This window comes from Microtus oregoni, unplaced genomic scaffold, assembly GCF_018167655.1.
Source record: "Microtus oregoni isolate MIOR12 unplaced genomic scaffold, Mior012 000001F_ref0000356, whole genome shotgun sequence".
NCBI classification, from domain to species: Eukaryota; Metazoa; Chordata; class Mammalia; order Rodentia; family Cricetidae; genus Microtus; species Microtus oregoni.
Window position 1 is genome coordinate 16,774,332 of NW_024543060.1, and position 18,891 is coordinate 16,793,222.

The following is an 18,891-nucleotide window of genomic DNA, read 5'->3' on the forward strand; positions in this document are numbered from 1 at the left end:
TTAGTTATTATCCTAACCTAGGGGACTCAAGGTAATATGTTCCCAGTCTCAAACCTACAATAGTGACCTCGAATTAGGGACACCTGTTTAAGCAGCTCCTAAAGTATTTTCAGGACTCTGGTCAGTTTGCACCAGCTCCGGGCTGCCTCATGTCTTATCTTCATGATCCTGGGCGCTCTCCCTCCACAGTGGTTCTGAGGCCCACTCCACTGTAGCTGGGTGAACGAGTTCGGTTTATCACCCAGGCTGTAAATCAGTCATAAAGTCAGAGGGCACCTGGGTAGGGAACAGAAGAGGAAGTTCCCTGCTGGTCCTGCCTGTGGTTAGAGAGAAATCGAAACTCAGCTGTTAAAACCGCTGACTTGCTCTTCAGAACCCTCTCCGCGAGCTTCCTGGGAACCCTCCCCGGCACCCCTTTCTCAAGAGACTGAAGCCAGGACACAACGGGCAGGCGGGCTGTGGACCATGTACACCCACACCCGCAGCAGGGTGGTGGGCCCAGGGCTGGGCACTTTCTCCACTTTCTCTGGGGACCATGCTGGGAATGGGCAGCGCAAGGGTTTGCAGCAAAACCAGAGACAGAGTCTGGAGGTGGCGGCTCCCAAGAACCCTACGGTGGAGAGGCAGGGGCGCACTGACCAGAGGAGGTAAGTAAGTATTCAGCAAGCTGCCTTGGATGCAGCAAGTCCTGGTCCCAAACATAATCAGGGCCCCAGGCACTTTCCAAGTCTTTGCAGGTTGAAACCATAGAGACTCCAAAACAGGGATTTTGAAAGAGTTAAGTGTCATTTTACCTCAATAAAATCACCTATGAATTACTTTATTATGCCTTGAATTTGCCAATTTGCAGATTTTTGCAGCATAATCTGGCACCCACTCCATTGATTCTTGTGACTGACTCCTGGGTATGCTCTGGGCTTCTTAGTCAGTAGGAAAGTAAGTTTTTCTTTATTGGAGAGAGCAAGAAAGCGAGAGTGGGAGAATAAGCCAGAGAGCAAGGGAGGGGGAGAGAAAGGTAGAGAGAAAGAGAGAGAGAGAGAGAGAGAGAGAGAGAGAGCAAGAGCAAGAGAAAGAGAAAGAGAAAGAGAAAAGAGATAGTGAGCCTATATATTTGGTACCACCATGGTAGAGAAAAGGCAAAAAAGAATATGATACAGAAGGTCCAGATAACCTCAGGAGCCAGTTTGCATCACTGCCAAGACTCAAATAGACCAGCCTCTTGGGACCAGTGGAGCAGAGCTGGGAGTGAGGGCTTCAGCCGCTCAAGGCTGGAACGGGTCCTAAACAGGAATAGAGAGGAGGCATTTATTCTTGATCTGTGCTGATGGCCTCCTGAAAGCATGCTGTGTAGAGAGGGTCAGCCACCCTCTCTTTGCACCAGGTAGAATGGCTTGGGGTTTTTTTTTTCGTTTGTTTGTTTTGTGTTTTTTTTTCCCCCACACAGCGCTGCGGTTTGAAGTGCTGTCTTTGTGAATTAGAACTGTCCAAACGATTTTATTTTTAGTTTTCCCCCTTTGCAACGGCTTCTTTGTTGCAGGAAAGACAAATGCTGGTTGCTAAGGAACAGTTATATAACCTTATGACCAACAAGCAGTAGAGTTTCTCTCACTCCCCAGCTTCTGAAAGAACCAAGGTTATAATACTATTCAGTGTAGAGCTACCCTTAGTCGGGGCAGATGGTCTGGGAATCAATTAGAGACAGCGGAATTTCTCTCAGAGCAACTGGCATTTTGCCATAAGAAAAGTTCATTGACTCTGAGACACATATCTGTATGCTGGCCTCATGCTTATGAGTGGCTAATGATAAAAAAAAATCTATTTCTAAGCCTCTTATTAGAGAGCAGGTATTTAGATATAACCACTTATTTGTATGCTCCTATCTTCTCATAAGCACACATCAGTTATGTCTTTCTGTTTTCTGATTTGATGGTAATTACTCTAGCACCTTGCTGAACCAAATCACTCAGAAAGGAACAGTTTTCTGTTAGATCATTAGAGAAATTCCTGAAAGAATTCAATTACTTCTCCCAGACTTCGTGTGCATGGGCGGTAGGCAGCAGAGTGTTAGAGAATGCATTCCCTTTTAGGTGTTTAACATCTAAGGTCTTGTTTGGAGCACTCTGAATTCATCTTGTATCTCCATCCTTCACTGTGTCAGCATGCTCATTTGTTTCCTTAATGGAACTGGTAAGCCAAGGGGGAATGGTGAATGATCAATGGCGTCTCTGTAAAAACAACAAAGAATTAGGAAGGTCTTACTTATTTTGGAGAGAGAATTTAAGAGGATATGAGTACGTGTGTGCGTGCGCACATGCGTGTGATGAAAAATAAGAAAGGAGGATGCTAATTGCCATAACAGTTCATTTGTATGGTAAAGGTGAATTTAACCTCGTTTGTGTTCAACCTTTGGTGAGTTCATGGGGCAGTGACTCCAATGTGGGGATGACAAGCACGGGCTTCGATGCCCAGTAGATGGGTTCAACTTCCGATTCCATGCTTCCCTGCTCTCTGAGCAGCATGCTTCGCTACTGCATGCTTCAGTTTCCTCATTAATAGAAGTAAACTAATAGCAGCCCCTCAGCCAATATTCAGTCAAGGTTGGGAGCTGATAGCGATGACTTCATTTAAGCATTTACTGATGACGATGCTATCACCCTTTGATTGCTTGTGACTTGAGAAACCCTAGTGACTTAAAAATGCCTTCCTACTAAACAAGCAAACGTGTGCTGGCCGTTTTGTGCCAACTGGACACCAGTTAGAGTTCTTTCAGAAGAGGGAACCCAGTTGAGAAGGGTGCTCCCACCGGATTGGCCTATGGCAAGCCTGTGGTGCAGTGCCTAATCCTCTTGACTGAGGATTACAATGTGAGGGCCTAGCTCACTGTGGGTGGAGCCACACCTGGGCCAGTGGGCCTGAGTGTTACCAGAAAGCAGCCAAGCAAGCCGTGAGAAGAACCCTTCCTGGTCTCTGCCTCAGCTCCTGCTTCCAGGTTCCTGCCTTGAGCTCTTGCCCTGAGGTTCTTTGGTGACCAAGAGTGACCTGAGAGTTGGAGACTAAAATAAACCCATTCCTCCCCGGCTGCTTTTTGTTACAGTGCTTTAGTTTCAGCAACGGAAAATGGAGACAGAAATTGGTACCAGATCATGGCGTATCGCGATGGCAGACCTGACCATGTGTTTTGGGGAGGAATGTGTAAGGACTTTGGAACTTTGGACTAGAAAAGGCTCTGGGTGTCCAGGCTTTAATGAGCTGTTGCGGGATCTTAGAGGGTAATGCTGAGAGCAGTAGAGTCGGATGACACCTGGCTTGGATGTGTCAGAAGGAAGTTTAAAGGTCCCTTAAAGGCTCTATCAATTTTGAATTAAAAACTACCAAAGTGAAATCTTTACTTTGCTGGGACACTCAATACTGGGTCATAGGACCTGAAGAATCATCTTTGATTAAGAAGACACCAGCATTGTTGAGGCAAAATCCTCCGAGAAGCATCTCAGCGGAGTCAACAGAGAGTCTGGGGTTCTGACGTGGCCAGTGCTGTTCCTCGTGCTGGCTGCCAAACTCGGTTATGTGTAAGCCATTCATTCAGGTCGTTCTTTGAAGGCATGAAGGTGTCATGGAGAGAGGCAGAGACTTGGCACTAGGTGGTAGGGTTAGAGTCCCGAAGAGAGTCCAGTTTCAGTGAAGCCCTGAGCATTTTGGAGAAACCAGTACCATAGGAGACGCCAAGGACAAAGGCAACTGCAGAATAGAGCCGGCCTGAGCCTCAGAGACAAGCAGGGCCTGCTGCAGACAGCAGGCCCAAGAAGTGGAGCTAGCTGTCCAGACCCCTTGGAGTCTGGAGGGTTGGGAGTGGGCTCTCAGAAGCTAATATTGAACTTTCAGTGCCGTTAAATTTCGGGTTTGTTTTGATTTAATTGTGACTGCACTGATTTTCCCTTCTTAGAGTAAGAAATTGTGTCTTTTTTTTTTTATGTCACAGGAAATACATCTAACAGACTTTGGAATTTTATAGAGATTTTGGAATTTTAAAGAGGTGTTTGAATTTTAAGAAAGACCGGAATTTTAGAGAGACTTGAGTATTTTGGAGAGACTGGACATTTTAGTATCTAAAGTGCTTGATTTGTAATGCTTGTGGGACTTTTAAAGTTTGGAATATATTTTATATTGTGATATTGATATTGGTGACATCTTGGGAGACAACAAGAAGGGTTTTGGTTTAATAGTGATGTGTTAGCATACCAAGTTGACAGGATGTCAATTGTGCTGGGAGTTTTGTGTCAACGTGACAGAAAATAGTCATTTGTGAAGAGGGAACCTCAAAGGAGGAACCCAACAGATGGGCCTGTGGGTAAGCCTGTGGAACAATGTCTTGATTGATGATTGATGCAGGAGAGCCTAGCTCACTGTGGGTGGTGTCACTCCTGGGATGGTGGTTTGGGGTGCTTTAAGAAAACAGGCTGAGCAAGTCACAAGGAACAATCCAGTAAGCTGAATTTCTCAACGGCCTCTGCTTCAGTTCCTGACTCTAAGTTTCTTCTCTGAGTTCCTGCACTGATGTCCTTTGATGACTTTGACATGGAGGTGTAATCAAAATTAACCTTTTTTTCTCCAAGTTACTTTTTTATTACGGTCTTTATTATAGCATTAGAAAAATAACTAAGGGGGCTGGAGAGATGGCTCAGCGGTTAAGAGTATTGCTTGTTCTTCCAAAGGTCCTGAGTTCAAATCCCAGAAACCACATGGTGGCTCACAACCATCTGTAATGAGGTCCAGTGCCCTCTTCTGGCCTGCAGACAGAATATTGTATACATAATAAATAAATAAATATTTGAAAAAAAAAGAAAAATAACTAAGAACTATTAAAAGAAAGATCTAAGAAATTCTTTAAAAATCCATGATTCCTAAACCGTGGCAAATACCAGATAGGTTAACTTTTTTTTATATTGCATCTGAATTTCAGTTTTTGCAAGTGTTTACTATTTCATATTGACTTTTATAGTTATTCCTACCTATTGATACGTACTTTTCCCTCAACTATTATAAACTATTCCCATAGATTTAAAGACAAACAAAAAGCTTATATAAACTTGTAAACTAAAACAATCTTTCACTCTCTCTTTTGCTATTTTGCTTGCTTCTAAAGCAAACTCCACTCACATCTATATACATATTAAAGGTACAGGTTTCCATCCTGTTTGTGGGCAATAGGCTCTTGCCTGTGTGTACTGATACAAGCCTGATGTTGTTTGAAAATAAAAATGACGTTCTGAAAATTGACCAGAAATATAAAACTTTACTATACAGTGGTTAACGTTTAGTATAATTTAGACACAAATTCAGTTTATCGTAACACACTTGTGGTCTACTGTATATGGAGGACTATAAAGAGTTAAAGATTGAGCAGCAATAATAGTGAATATTTAGGGAGTGCTTGCTGTGCAGCAGGGAATAATATACACTAACAACCTTATAGAAATAGAGCATCCCTAGCTCAGGACAATTTAAAATGTTGGTGCAATTATCTACTTAGCAAACTTCATAAGGATTAAAAAAAATGTAGTTGAGGGGATAGATACTTCCGCAATAATTACACAAGTAAATCTTTGTGTGTGCTACAAAAGAAAACCAGCGTCTGAGCTAGTTGTGAGGACAGGAAAATGTTTCCTAAGACATGATATAAAACTGAGACCTACAGGAGAATGGGAAGTTGCAAGTACATAGATGTTTATGCTGTAGGTTGTGAAGATTTGATTGTCAGTTTGGCGAATTTGGAATTATCTAGGAGACAAGTCTGCAGTTACACCTGGGAAGGATTATTTATATTAGATTAGCCTCTGGGCAAGCCCCATGAGGGATTACTTTGATAAGGCTAATTGAGGAAGGCAGAGTAGCTTCATACTCTGGCCTTGGGTGTCGGATTGCATAAAAAGGAGAAGACTAGCTGAGTGCCTGCATTCATTACTTTCATCTTCTTGACTGTTAAAAGATTATTATCAGCTGTTTGAAGTTCCTGCTGCCTTAATTTCCCTGCTGTGATGGACTGTATCCTTGAACCAGGAGCCAAAATAAACCTCTGAATGAAAATGGCCCCCATAGACTCATATGTAGGAATGCTTGGTGGAATTGTTTGGGAAGGATTAAGAGGTGTGGCCTCATTGGAGTAGCTGTATCAATATGGGTGGGCTTCTTGATGTGAAAATTCCATGACATTCCAGTTGGCCTCTCTCTTGGCCTGGTGGCTCCTGTCACAGCAGGAAGTAGCTCTGAGCTGCTGCTTCAGTGCCCCGCCTGCCTGCCTGCTGCCAGGCTCCCTGTCATGATGGTCATCCAAACAAAATTTGTTTTCTTTTATACATTGCTTTGGTCATGGTGTAGGGTCACAACAATAGAAAAGTAACCAAGACAAACGCTTTGTTTTTTAAATTGTTTGGTCAGGATGCTTTTGTCACAAGGACAGGAAAACACCCAGATACCAGGTTTGTTGTTGTTGTTGTTGTTTTTGTTTTGTTTTGTTTTTGCATTTGGAGACAGACTATTTCTAGGTAGCCAAGAATACCCTGAACTCCCTATGCAGCCCATACTGACATGGAACGTGTGGTCATTTTGCTTCAGCTTCCGCAGGTAGATTAGAGATATGTTCCACTACTCAGCTTTCAAGCAACACATTGGTAGTTATTAGAGCCTCTAAAAACTAATCTACTATTTCCTCCTCACCACAGTACTCCAAATTCCAATTTCCTGTCTCCATATGATTAGAAGAAAATAAGTATTTTTGCCAGTAGATGCTAAACAGCATGAAAGCAACGCGCTCATTCTTTCTCGAGATGGAGAGCTGGCTAGTGAGACGCTTCTTTTAACGTTATGAAAATAATAGTACACTGGGAAAGCTCAACGCTTGTCTTAATGAGCAATCTTCCTGATGGCTCAATATAGATTATATTAGGGGATTATTTAACTCAGCTCCCAGACAAGGCCCATAAGCACTTAGAAAGTTTGTAATGTAACAGACAGTGTTTAACTCTTAATGATAATGACGCAGTTCAGTGAACTGAGTAGGTACCTCAACTACTAGCAGATTCTAATAGCAAACTAATTAGCAGAGCTTGGCTTCCTGCGGTTACTTTTGGAATGATGAATATGTTGGAGCATTGCGATGCTGTTGTAACAGTCTGTAAATTAGTTAAATAGCCTCAAATAACCTGAGTAACCCTGCCAAAACAAAATAGACAAGCACCAAACATAAACAATCAATTGGGTTGTTCGTGTGTACTAGGTAAGTAATGTACTTCCCTAATAGACATGCAGCCCTAGGTTCAAGCCAGAGTCACCAGAAAAAAAAAAAACCAATGGTTTATAAAAGTGCTTAAAATATCTCAAATGCTAAACCATGCATTAGATCTTGTACGGAGTGACATGAACATTATTATTGAATTTTTATCTTCAGAATAAACACTTCCCCTTGACAGATAAGGAATATGAGTCTTGGCGAGAAAATGAGTTTCCCAGGTTTCTGTTGCTTTCCCTGATCAGTGGCTAGGACTCAAACCTGAGTCCTTCCTGCTGAAGTAGAGACTGCTCAGGAGCTGGGAGAGGAAGTGATATCAGAGCTACCTGCTGCCTTATTGTTTTATGTCCACATCAAGAATAAAATCAGTAAGTTGAAGAGAGTACTAATACAGATGTGGTAATGTGGTATGCACTAGCAGCTTCTCAGGGAGACAATTTCTTTAGCCACCCATCCCTTGGTTCATGGCCAAGACAACTACAACAAAGTCAGATTAACAAGAGAGAAGAATACGAATTGCTTTAGTAAATTGTGTATGACATACGAGCCTTCAGAAATGATGGCACAAAGATACAGAGAAATCTTATATACTGGCAACTATGACACAATGCTAGAGCAACACAGCTTAAGATTTACTTTGCCTCATCATTTCGAAAGTACAGTTCGCAGTGGGGCAATTTCATGGCAGGTGGAGTATGTGGCGGAGGCTTGTGTACAATGTGACCACAGACAGGACAAAGGAAATGCAGCCTAGAATCATAACAGAAGTGGGCATAACTTTCAAAGGTTTGCCTAAGCAGGGGCTTAGGCTACCACTTAGGCCTCATCTCTTAAAACTTTACACATTATAAAATAGTGCCACAAAGGAGTGGAGAGATGGCTCAGCAGTTTAGAGCACTTCTTGCTCTTGGAGAGGACCTGACTTCAATTCCCGGTGTCTATATGGTGGCTTATAACCATCAGTTACTACGGTTCCAGGGGATACCACATTCTCTTCTGACCTCCAAGGGCATCAGGTGTGCACGCGGTGCACATACTTATATGTAGGCAATGCACATACTTATATGTAGGCAACACACACATATAAAATAAAATAAAATAAAAATAAAATATCTAAAATTAAAAATAAAATACTGCACCAAGCACTTAAAGCATACCCCCCCCGGGACATTTCCTGTACAAACATAACATGTATTTGGGGACTTCTCCTATATAAACATAACATGTCTTTTTGTGCTTAGTTTTGGTGGAGGGTGAACAGTTTGTAGCTATGTGATTTGTCGAAGATAGCATCTAACAATCCTATAATAAAGTGAAGATACAGAGGAGGCCTGCTTGTACTGATTCTTCAAAAGAGAGCTTTGAATTGTGGGCCTGATGACCTACCGACTCTAAAGGTTAGAAAACTCCCTCGTGGTCTGTTTCAGGGGGGGTGGAGAAAGGCAGACTTTCCTGTTTCTATTTTCTCAAATGCCAAGGTGCCATAGTTTTGAAAAATGTGCCCTGAATCCTATCACTATTTCTAAGTTATTTTCTAAACAATTTAGAAAAGTAGTTAGAAGGGCCATGTTCTCGTGTGTGTGTGTGTGTGTGTGTGTGTGGTGTGGTGTGTGTGTGTGGTGTGGTGTATGTGTGTGTGTGTGTGTGTGTAAATCTCCTTTTCTATGCTATCTTCTACACAGCTTGGTTGCCTCCTACTAGTGCAGGCTGTTGTCATTGTCTCTAAGCAACTTCAAGTATATAGTGATTTTTGACAGAAACTATATTGAACAATTTATTTGATATTGTGACCTGGGACCTATGTCAATCTGTATGAAGATACATACAACCAAAAAGAAATTTTGCAAAACGATTCTCACTACATGTGACATGCTGACATTTTCTGTTCCTTTGTCTGTGTGGTACATACATGGGGGTCTGCAGATGCATGCACATGCATGAGGGAGCCACAGCAGAGGATGTTGACTCTATTTCTCCAACTCTGTCTTACCGCCTTGAGACAGGGTCTCTCATTGAACTAGAAGTTCACATTTTTGCCTAGGCAAGCTAGCCAATGAGCTCTCTGCATCTGCCCCCTCTTTCTCAATGCTGGGATTGCAGGCAGGCAGAGCAACCCTGTCTAGCTTTTTCCATTTGTGTTGGGGATTTGAACTAAGGTCCTCATGATGGCGGAGCAACTGTTTGTCCCCGCTAAGTAATCTCTCCAGTCCCTATTTTCTATTCTTGTTCATTAAAAATAAATTCATTTCATGATGGATTTCAGGAAGCATTAGCGGGCTACCACCTACAGTTTGAAAACTACAGCTCTGTGCAGAGGAGTTTTAGAGCAGATGGAAAGAAAAGACACTTTACTTTGATTAGATCAAATTTACCTTCCTGTTTATGGAGGAAGGTATAAATTATGTTCCTGTTAGAACGAATTTCCAACTTTTTTTTTTTTTGGACTAGACCTTGCTCCTCGATGTGGTATGTGTTTGCGATCTGCCAAGTCTTGGGGAGCAATCATTTTTGTTCAAATACAGTATCATCAAAAATGAATGGACATTTTTCAAAAAGCCTTTGACAGCTGCAACAGTGAAACAATAAATCAACAGGATGATGAGAGCCTGAAAACACATAATACCTATAATAATCAGTGGAAGTGTTGCAGAAAGGAGAGAAAAATGAAACTTAGCTCAATTACACAGTGAGGCGACCCCCTTCAAAGTCAGCAGAGTGCACTGAGGTTATGCATATTGTTAAGGTTAATTGCATCTATTCAGGATGTATTTGAATCTGAAACAAAAGCTTAGGAGAAAAAAAAAGTAATCAAAAGGAACAGACAGCTTTGGAAGGTTCTATTCTCTATCAGAAAAATCAGCCATGACGGCTCCTTTGTTCTGGAATGTTTGTAGTTTTCCCTCAAATGGAAAGATTAAAAAGCAGTCTATTAAAGGAATGCTGAAAAATGCAAGATATTTTTCATCATTAAAACAAAGGCTGGGGCAGGGTGTGGTGGCTCATATCTTAGCACTGGGAACACTGGGGCAAGAGGACCGTTAGTTAAAGTCCAATCTGGGCTATATAGATAGGAAGAGATCTTGTAAAGAAAGAAAGACAGACAGACAGACAGAAAGGAAGAAAGAAAAGACCTAGTATGTTCTTTAGTTCTATTGTGATAGTGACAAGTATATTATTATTATTTTAATTTTTTTTGCTTTTTTTGAGATAGGGTCTTGTATAGTCCAGGCTGTCCTTGAACTCCTCCAAACACAGGATCCTCCTGCCTCTCATGTGCTGGTATTAATCCTTTCCATAATAATAACCACTTCCTTCAGACCATGAGACATTCCATATGAGAATATCCTCAGGCTTCTTAATGATGCCCGTCATGAAAGGAAGAGGAATAGTCTGTAGAGATCAGTGAGATTCGTGACCAACTCTAAGATGAAGTGGAAATACGGAGGAATTCAATGACACAATTTTGAAATCTGAATATAACTAGGTAAATTCCTCGGGTATGATAATGTTTTATGTATAGGTAGGATAATATTTTTTCTTGAGGATATATGCTATAGTGTTTAGGGATTATGTACCATAACTCTGCAGCTTAATTTTATGACACACACACACACACACACACGCACACACACACACACACACACACACACAACAAAAGAAGAGGTGAAAGAATAAACTTGTAAAGCCTCCAGAACTGACGCCTAGGGTAGAGAGAGGTGGTCTTTGTTAGACTAATATTGCTTGTTAGGCTTTATTTGTGTATGTGTGGGGTGGGGAGTAAAACCCATGCCAGGTGCACACTGGAAAACACTCTACCCCTGAGTTGAACTCCAACCCTAGCCCAAGGCTTTTAAAGAATTTAAAAATAAATGGCTCAGAGGGCTGGAGAGATGGCTCAGAGGTTAAGAGCATTGCCTGCTCTTCCAAAGGTCCTGAGTTCAATTCCCAGCAACCACGTAGTGCCTCACAACCATCTGTAAAGAGGTCTGGTGCCCTCTTCTGGCCTGCAAGCATACTCACAGACAGAATATTGTATACATAATAAGTAAATAAATAAATATTAAAAAAAAATAAACAGTTGGGCTAGAGTAACTCTTGGTCACATTCTAAAGCTCATTTTATTTCTCTACTTCTTTTTTTTCCCTTTCTCTTTTGGAACCCAGAGGCCTTAAAGAAAGGTTTGTCACAGAGCTGTGGACTTAAGGTTTTGCAGTTCACTGTAGGTCTATTATATTTCAATAAGAGAAGGAGCGGCGAAGGTCTGGGCTCAGAGTGGGCTGCCACTTGCGGGAGAATAGCATCAGCTAATCTTTAAAGATATCTTTCTCAGTACCATTTCGCTTCAAGCCGTGGGTCTTGTTACTTCTGTGATACATAGAAAAGAATCAAAAAACCATGACATACATGTTATGGGGAAGAGCCAGTCAGGACCACAGTTGTACAGTGAATTTAAAAAAAAAAACTGTATACATTTATGGGAAAGATACCAAAAGGGATTCATTCAGAGTATGAGAAGGAGTTAGACTAGTGATGGGGGAGGGTCTAGCACCTAAAACAGCCATCATATATATTGTATGTAGGTATCAGTACTATGGGCAAAACATAGCCCCTTCACAGATATTCTAAAACAAAGCTTTGTTTATGTTTTCCCTACAAAATATACCAGAAAGTAGCTAGTCTAGGACTGAGACAAATACTTGGCCATTATAGTGGAACACTGTTGCTTTCTTTTAATGAAAGAATTCATACATATGTGTGCATGTATATGTGTCTGTCTATCACATGTATGTAGATAGCCCTGGAAGAAGAAAGAGGGCATCAGATCCCCTGGAACCGGGATTACAGGCAGTTGTGAGCCACTGCATGAGGAGGCCGAGAATCAAAGCCACTTCTCTGGCTCCCATTCCTTTCTGATATCGTTTTTAAAATTATATTTATTATTGTGGTATGTTTATGTGTATGTTGCATGTGTGTATGATGTGGCACACACAGGCCATGGCATATGTTTGGAGGTCAGGGATACTTTCGATAGTTTTCTTCTTCCGCAGGTGGATGACAGGAACCAAACTCAGGCTGTCAAGCACTTTTATCTCCAGATCCTTCTTCTTTTTGGACCCTAAAATTATTTGAAGCTAGTTTTTAACCTATGAAGTGGATAATTTACTTTAGAAATAGAGCAACTCTATAGTTTGCTCAAAGTCATTAGTTAGGGAGTAGTGGGATGAGGTTCGAAGCCAGGCATTTGGACACTAGGTGAGCACTAACGTGGTAGCTTTGACGTCAGAGGGCAGACTAGCTATCTGAGCATCAGCGCTCACCTCAACTCCTCCAGGAAGGGAACCGCAAACCAAAGCTTGGTCTGTCCACTTCCAGTGAAAAGTCTTAGAAATCTTTCTCAAGTTTCTGCTAATATGCCATTGTCCCAAATTAATCATGTGGGCACGCTTAGCTATAGAGGTTGGAGACTACAGGCTTTTAGCCAGGCGCATTGTCAACCTGAATGGTTTGGGATTGCCCTTAGGAGGAAGGGAAAATGCACCTTGGCAGGGGCCAACATCTCTCCTAGTTTGAATACAGAGGAGAATCAGGCAGAAGAGTGGAGACCAGTCACGTGACCTAGATCTTCGGCAATGCCTTTCCCCAGTTTCCTGCTCTTGTCAAACTTTCACCTGAGCTTCTATTTTTTTTTTTTTTTTTTTTTTTTGAGACAGGATTTCTCCTCTGTAGCTTTGGAACCTGTCCTGGAACTAGCTGTGTAGACCAGGCTGGCCTCGAACTCACAGAGATCCGCTTGCGTCTGCCTCCCAAGTGCTGCGATTAAAGGCGTGCGCCACCACCGCCCAGCCTAACCTGAGCTTCTTGTTTTCTGTATTGTTTTTGTTGTTGTTTTGAGGGGGAGTTTTGCTGTATTTCCTAATTAGTGTCGAAGTCCTAGTCTGAAGTGATCTTCCAGCCTCCTGAGGATCTGAGATTTAACTCACACACTACTGTGGCCAACTAATCCGGGCTGCTTGAGGCTGCATCTCTAACTGGAACCTTGGCAGACAGGTGTACTCTTTCCAAGACAAAGACCTGCTGTGCCGACGGCAGATTAGTAGGGTATGGTGGCACATAACTGATATCCGGGCTCGGGAGATGCTGTGGCGGGGAAACTGAGAGGCTGAGGCCAGGCTGAGTTGTATCCTGATACCCTGATTCATAAAACCCAGAAAAGCCTAAATATAGCATGCCTTAGCTGCCAGGCAAACATACCAGGTGCCCAGTGCTCTCAGCACACTGCCCTGCATCAGATCTAGGGCTAGACAGCTGTTGTGGGAAAGCTGCTGCGCATGCTCCAGGCTGTATTCAGAGGAATGAAGTCTTTTTTGTCTCTGGCCAGGAATCTCATATCTTCTGTGAGTGTCCAGGAAGTAAAAACAGGCTAGTGTACTACTTTGTAATAGTTGTATCAAAATCCCAGACCCAATACCCATGTTCTGAAGACACAAATTTCTTCTATTTTTTTTCCCGAGAAAGCAATTTTACAAATTTACCTATTAGTTGGTCCCAATCTCATCTTGGTTTTGGCTTCTCAGAAATGCAAGTTCTGTACAGTATTATTTTTTTTTCATGGTGGTTCTTTGTATCTTTAGCGCCAATTGTTCTTGCTAGTTTTCTTCTTGTGTATAGTATTTATGGCGTATGCTTTTAAGCGAAGCAACATAACATCTCTTGCCCACCTTCTGTAGCTGTGCATTTTGACTACCCAGATTGCCTCAGCAAAAGGAATACTATAGGCGTCAAATATTTTATCAAACCATGAGCCTCTAGTAGGGTGTGTTTTTCTAACTTGTGTAAACTGGTCATCACTTGTCAAGACACAGGAATCCTAGGTATTTAGGTGCATGCAAAACACCCACACACATAAAATAAAAGTAAAAGTGCAAAACAGATAGTGAAAATAATAAGCTTCATATCTCCACACTGAAGGCCATACAACAAAACCAACATGGAAGTCCATAACCTTGTCTGGTGCCTTTCATCCCCTTAGTGATTCCCCTCGTTGTCAATTGTATCCAAGATTAAAGATTTTCTTGAATTATGAAAAACAGTCCCTGGGGAAACTGAGGTTCACTTTTGGGGTTCTTGTTCTCATTAGTAGAAGAACTTAGAAATGAACTCAAAGGAAGCCCAGGGACAATGTTTCCAGAAGAGAAAACCAGTGCAGGATATATGAAAACCCTGGCAACATCCAGGAGGATGGAGGGGAAGTCGTGCTTGTCAAGTTAGGCATGGAATAGAAATGAGAGTTTATTGAAACAGGACCCAGATACTCAGGGGAGTGGACGTGAGGGAGGGAGCTGTTGAAAGAGCCCCCAAACCATCCAGGCACTGGATGCATGGTTATATACAGCCTCCCTCCCTTCCTGCTTGTGTGTTTAAGACTTTGTTTAACACAGTATCTGCTCATGAGATGATGCATGGAGAGGAAGGGCTTCTAGTCTTGCTCCAAAGACTTGGCACGTTAAGACTTCACTTCTTTGCACGTTAATCTTGAGTGACCCTTTTTAGTTCCTGCTCTCCATCCCGGCATCAAGCCAGGTTTTACCAGGACAGGAAACTCCACACATCTACTCTTCAGCCTGAAGCCGTCTGGAATTCACTCATCTATCTCTTCCTGAATTCCTGCTATCCACTACATTGCTTTTTTCAATCAAACCGATCCTGGTCTTAATTAGAAATTTAAATTACATCTGGCATGGTTTGCAGACTCCAGGGGATAGATGTGTGTAATACCTTTGCTAGCCAATCTATTTTTCACAGCTTGCATGGAGCATTTTTTTTTCTAGAGTGCTTATTGATAAGCTGTCGTGAGAATGGCACACAAGTGTACTTAGGAGATGCCCTGGTGTAAGTATTTGAGGGCCCTCAGAATGTAAACATGGCTTTCACATCTTTTTCCTCAAATCTTTTTTTTTTTTTAATATGTGTACATGTGCTGAGAGAGAATGTGTGCGCACACACACAGATTTGGAGGCCAGGGGTGGCCACGTCTTCCTCAATTGTTTCTCTACTTTGTGTTTTGAGAAAGGGCCTATCGCTGAACGTGGGGCTCACTGATAGCTCAGGCATCTGTCTGTCTACACTTCCTTCAGCCCTGGGCTTACCTCGCCGGACTGTTTACATAGAGGCTGGGGATCCGAACTCACATCTTCATGCTTGCATACCGCCTCACCCTTCACTCGCCGAGCCATCTCCCCTGCCCTCCTCCCCCTTTTAAACGTGACACAGAAAAGACAGTCGTCTTTGTTTTAGGCTGTTGTCTCCTGTGCCCTCCTCCGCTCCGTTGTACAGAACCGTGCTGTTGGAAATGGGAAACAATCTTACCAACAGATATATCATTAAATTTCAATGAGATAATTAGGGAAACCCATTTGCAAATATATATATTTGTTTCAGCAGCCAGGATCTTGCTCCATTAGGAAATGACCAGAATGCTAAATCGAGGTAGCTTGAGCTGCTCCGACCAGCGGCTCTGGAACCCACTGGTGGAAAGAGCACTGTGAAGCTAAAATGGCAAAGGTCCACTGTGGGTGGAAACTAATTGGTTGAGAACATTAATAAATTATACTTGCTATTCATGTCAGAGAAAGTTCAGAGAGAAGAGATGAATATTTTTGATCCATCAGGGCCTTGCACTCTGCCACACAATATTAAAAATAAAAAAGCATATCCTCAGACTTTAGCTCCTCTTCCTACTGAAAAAAAAAAGGAGAGCTAAAAGCTAAATCACTTGGCAATGCTTTCTTATATTAATATATTTTTGATTTGGCATTTCGAGCCAATAAAATATCGCTGAGGCATTCTCTCCTAGAAAACGTGTATTACCAGGACCAATGTTAGGATTAGGCCGAAGTGCTTTTGATTAAAATCCTTTATTTTCAGAGCTAGTTTATCCCCTCTCTTTTCCCCTCTCCACAGTGTCTATGTCCTAGCACCCACACACAGCATCTTGTGGTTGTGGCAGTCCTGGGAACAGAGAGAGAGCAAGATATAAACAATCCTACTGGGTCGCACCATTTTCAGTGCGTTGAGTAGGAAGCCTTTTTTCTCTGACTCAGTTGCCTCATGTCTTCTGTGATTGAAGGCAGAGGCTACTGTACCATCATCAGACTTAATCAGATTAGATACTGTAAACTATAATCTTCTAGAAACAGAGCTCCCCCTTAACCCTCTATGATAATTTGTACAATCAGACCAACTAGCTTGGGAAATTCTCTGACATGTTCTCAGCAAACTCATTTGCCACGTCTTCTACTTCGCATTCTTCCTCCTTGATGTATACTGCTCTTCTGGCTTCTTTGTGAGTCTCTTCTGCATGGGTCTCTGACTACCTAGGTCATCGTACCCTAGAGCTTGTTTAGATAGTCTTGTGGTTATGTCAGTTTCCTGAATAGTTTCTAACTAAAGCTTAAGATCGGTGGAAGGGGTTGGTATCTGTCTGTGTTTGACACCTCTTCCATGCCCTGCTAAGTCTCTAGCATAGTAATTCTGGAATAGATGCTCAGAGAAGTGTTCCCATTGTTTGGAAGCATTTCTAAGAGCTGAAGTTACAGGAAACTGGACCAGCTTGTATATTCATCAACACATGAAAGAACTAGGAGATGTATACACAATTGAGTTTACAAAGCCGTAATGAAAATCAAAGCATCTGCAGGAAAATGAGTTCAATTAGAAATCATCGCATCAAATGAAATAAGCCAAGTCCTCCCTCCAAAAAAAAAAAAAAAAAAACAAAGGCCACAAGTTTTCTTCTCATATGTAGAACCTAGATTTAAAACTATTCCTATATATGTGTCTATATGTGTCTGGTTTTAGGTCATGAAACTAGAAAGGGGATCAGGAGATGTGAAGAAGAAACTTTAAGGGAACTGGGAGACAGGAAAACAGAAAACATGTAACCATGAAGCAAAACGAGTAAGTGATTGGAAAAAGGAAAAGAAACAGCTGGAAAGGGGGAGGACAGTGGAGGAGGAAATGAAACAGAATGAAGTGCACGAAAGCATCCTTACTTAGAATGCTTAGTCAAGTAATTCATAAAGGGGGTGGTGGTCGAAGTCAGAAAATGTATTTTAAGCTTCCTATGTTAGGTTGAAAAATCACCCACAGTTAATTGGTATAGGCCAAAAGTTCCAACTTCTGAGTCTTAGCCCCATTGTTTAGGTAATCCAGTGACTTTTAGTATGTGATTTACCATCCGTGTGTTTATTAAAAATTTAATAATCTAAATAGCTTGTTGTTTTTTCAGACAGTGTCTTCTACATAACCCTGGCTTTCCTAGAACTTGGTGTATAGACCAGGCTGTCCTCAAATTCACAGAGACCATTTGCCTCTGTCTCCCAAGTACTGGCATTAACGGCACACACCACCATGCATGACCCTTGTTATCTTTCTATCAAAATATCCTAAAACAGTGTCTTAGTGCTTTTGTGTTGCTATAACAAAATACCTAAGAAGGGCAATTCATTTTTCAAAAGAGAGATTCATTTGGTTCACAAATTTGGTGGCTAGAAAGTCCGAAGAGCATGGTACCAACACCTACACACCTTGGGCTATGGAAAGCAGTGAAGTGGACAGGGTAGCAGGCATGTGCAGAAGGTGACTAGCTATGAGTTATAGCAATACTCTTTCTTATCTAATCCAGTCCTGTGATACCCAACCCACTTCTATGAGAATGACATCAATCCATTCGTCCCTTGTAAGAGTGGTGTCCCCATGGCCACCATCTCTTAAAGGCCTTCCCTGTCTCAATGTGCATACACTGGGGATTAAAAGCTTCAACATGGGTCTCGCTGGCACAAACCATACTGGCAGCAGAGATGGTGCAGCTGATCTATACCAGTGGTTCTTCAAGTGTGGGACCTGGGCAAGGTCGCATGAGTCGCCTTTCCTGTTGCTGTCAAGATGAAACGAAAAGCGGAGGGGTTGCTGGGAAGAGAGGCAGATGGTCACTTGGCAGAGGGGTTGCTGGGAAGAGAGGCAGATGGTCACATGGCAGAGGGGTTGCTGGGAACGGAGGCAGATGGTCACATGGCAGAGGGGTTGCTGGGAACGGAGGCAGATGTTCATGTGGCGTCTGCAGCTGGGAAACAGGAGTGCAGGCTGGCTCTTGGCATGCTTTCTCCTCCCCCCTTTTCATTCCACCCACGTTCCGGGTGGGTCATCCCTCCGTAGTTAGCCCTCCCGGAAATGCCCTTACAGACTGGCCCAGGAGGCGTTTCTCCTAGAAGGTTCTAATCCTGTAAAGATGAAGGTGCAGATTAACCAGCGCAAACATCAACCGGGAACTTATTTATTTATTTATTTAAAAAAAAACAAACGCGTGTTATCGAGCCTCACTCCAGAGCCACTGAATCAGAAACTCTGCCCTTTAACAAGCCTGCCAACAAGCCCTCCAGGTGATTCTGATGTCTGGTAAAGGTTAAGAGCTGCAGATGAGCGGCGCGAATGAATCCCCAGCCTCGACTCGACATCACAGTCCAGGCACGGAGGATGGCGCGGCAATTTCACAGTTGGCCTTTAAATCCGGTGCCTTGCAGTTCAGCTTTAAGACTGTAGAATGGCTTCAC

At 42.4% G+C, this 18,891-nt stretch overlaps 1 protein-coding gene across 1 annotated transcript in view; it reads left to right on the top strand.

The window, feature by feature from the left end:
- Positions 1-363: 363 nt before the first annotated feature.
- Positions 364-18,891, top strand: part of Epsti1 (epithelial stromal interaction 1) — a 99,679-nt gene continuing 81,151 nt past the window's right edge. The window contains exon 1 of the mRNA XM_041672891.1: positions 364-647. Within this exon, the coding sequence (XP_041528825.1) occupies positions 466-647 (182 nt within the window). The 5' untranslated portion in view covers positions 364-465. The remainder of the gene's footprint in view (positions 648-18,891) is intronic.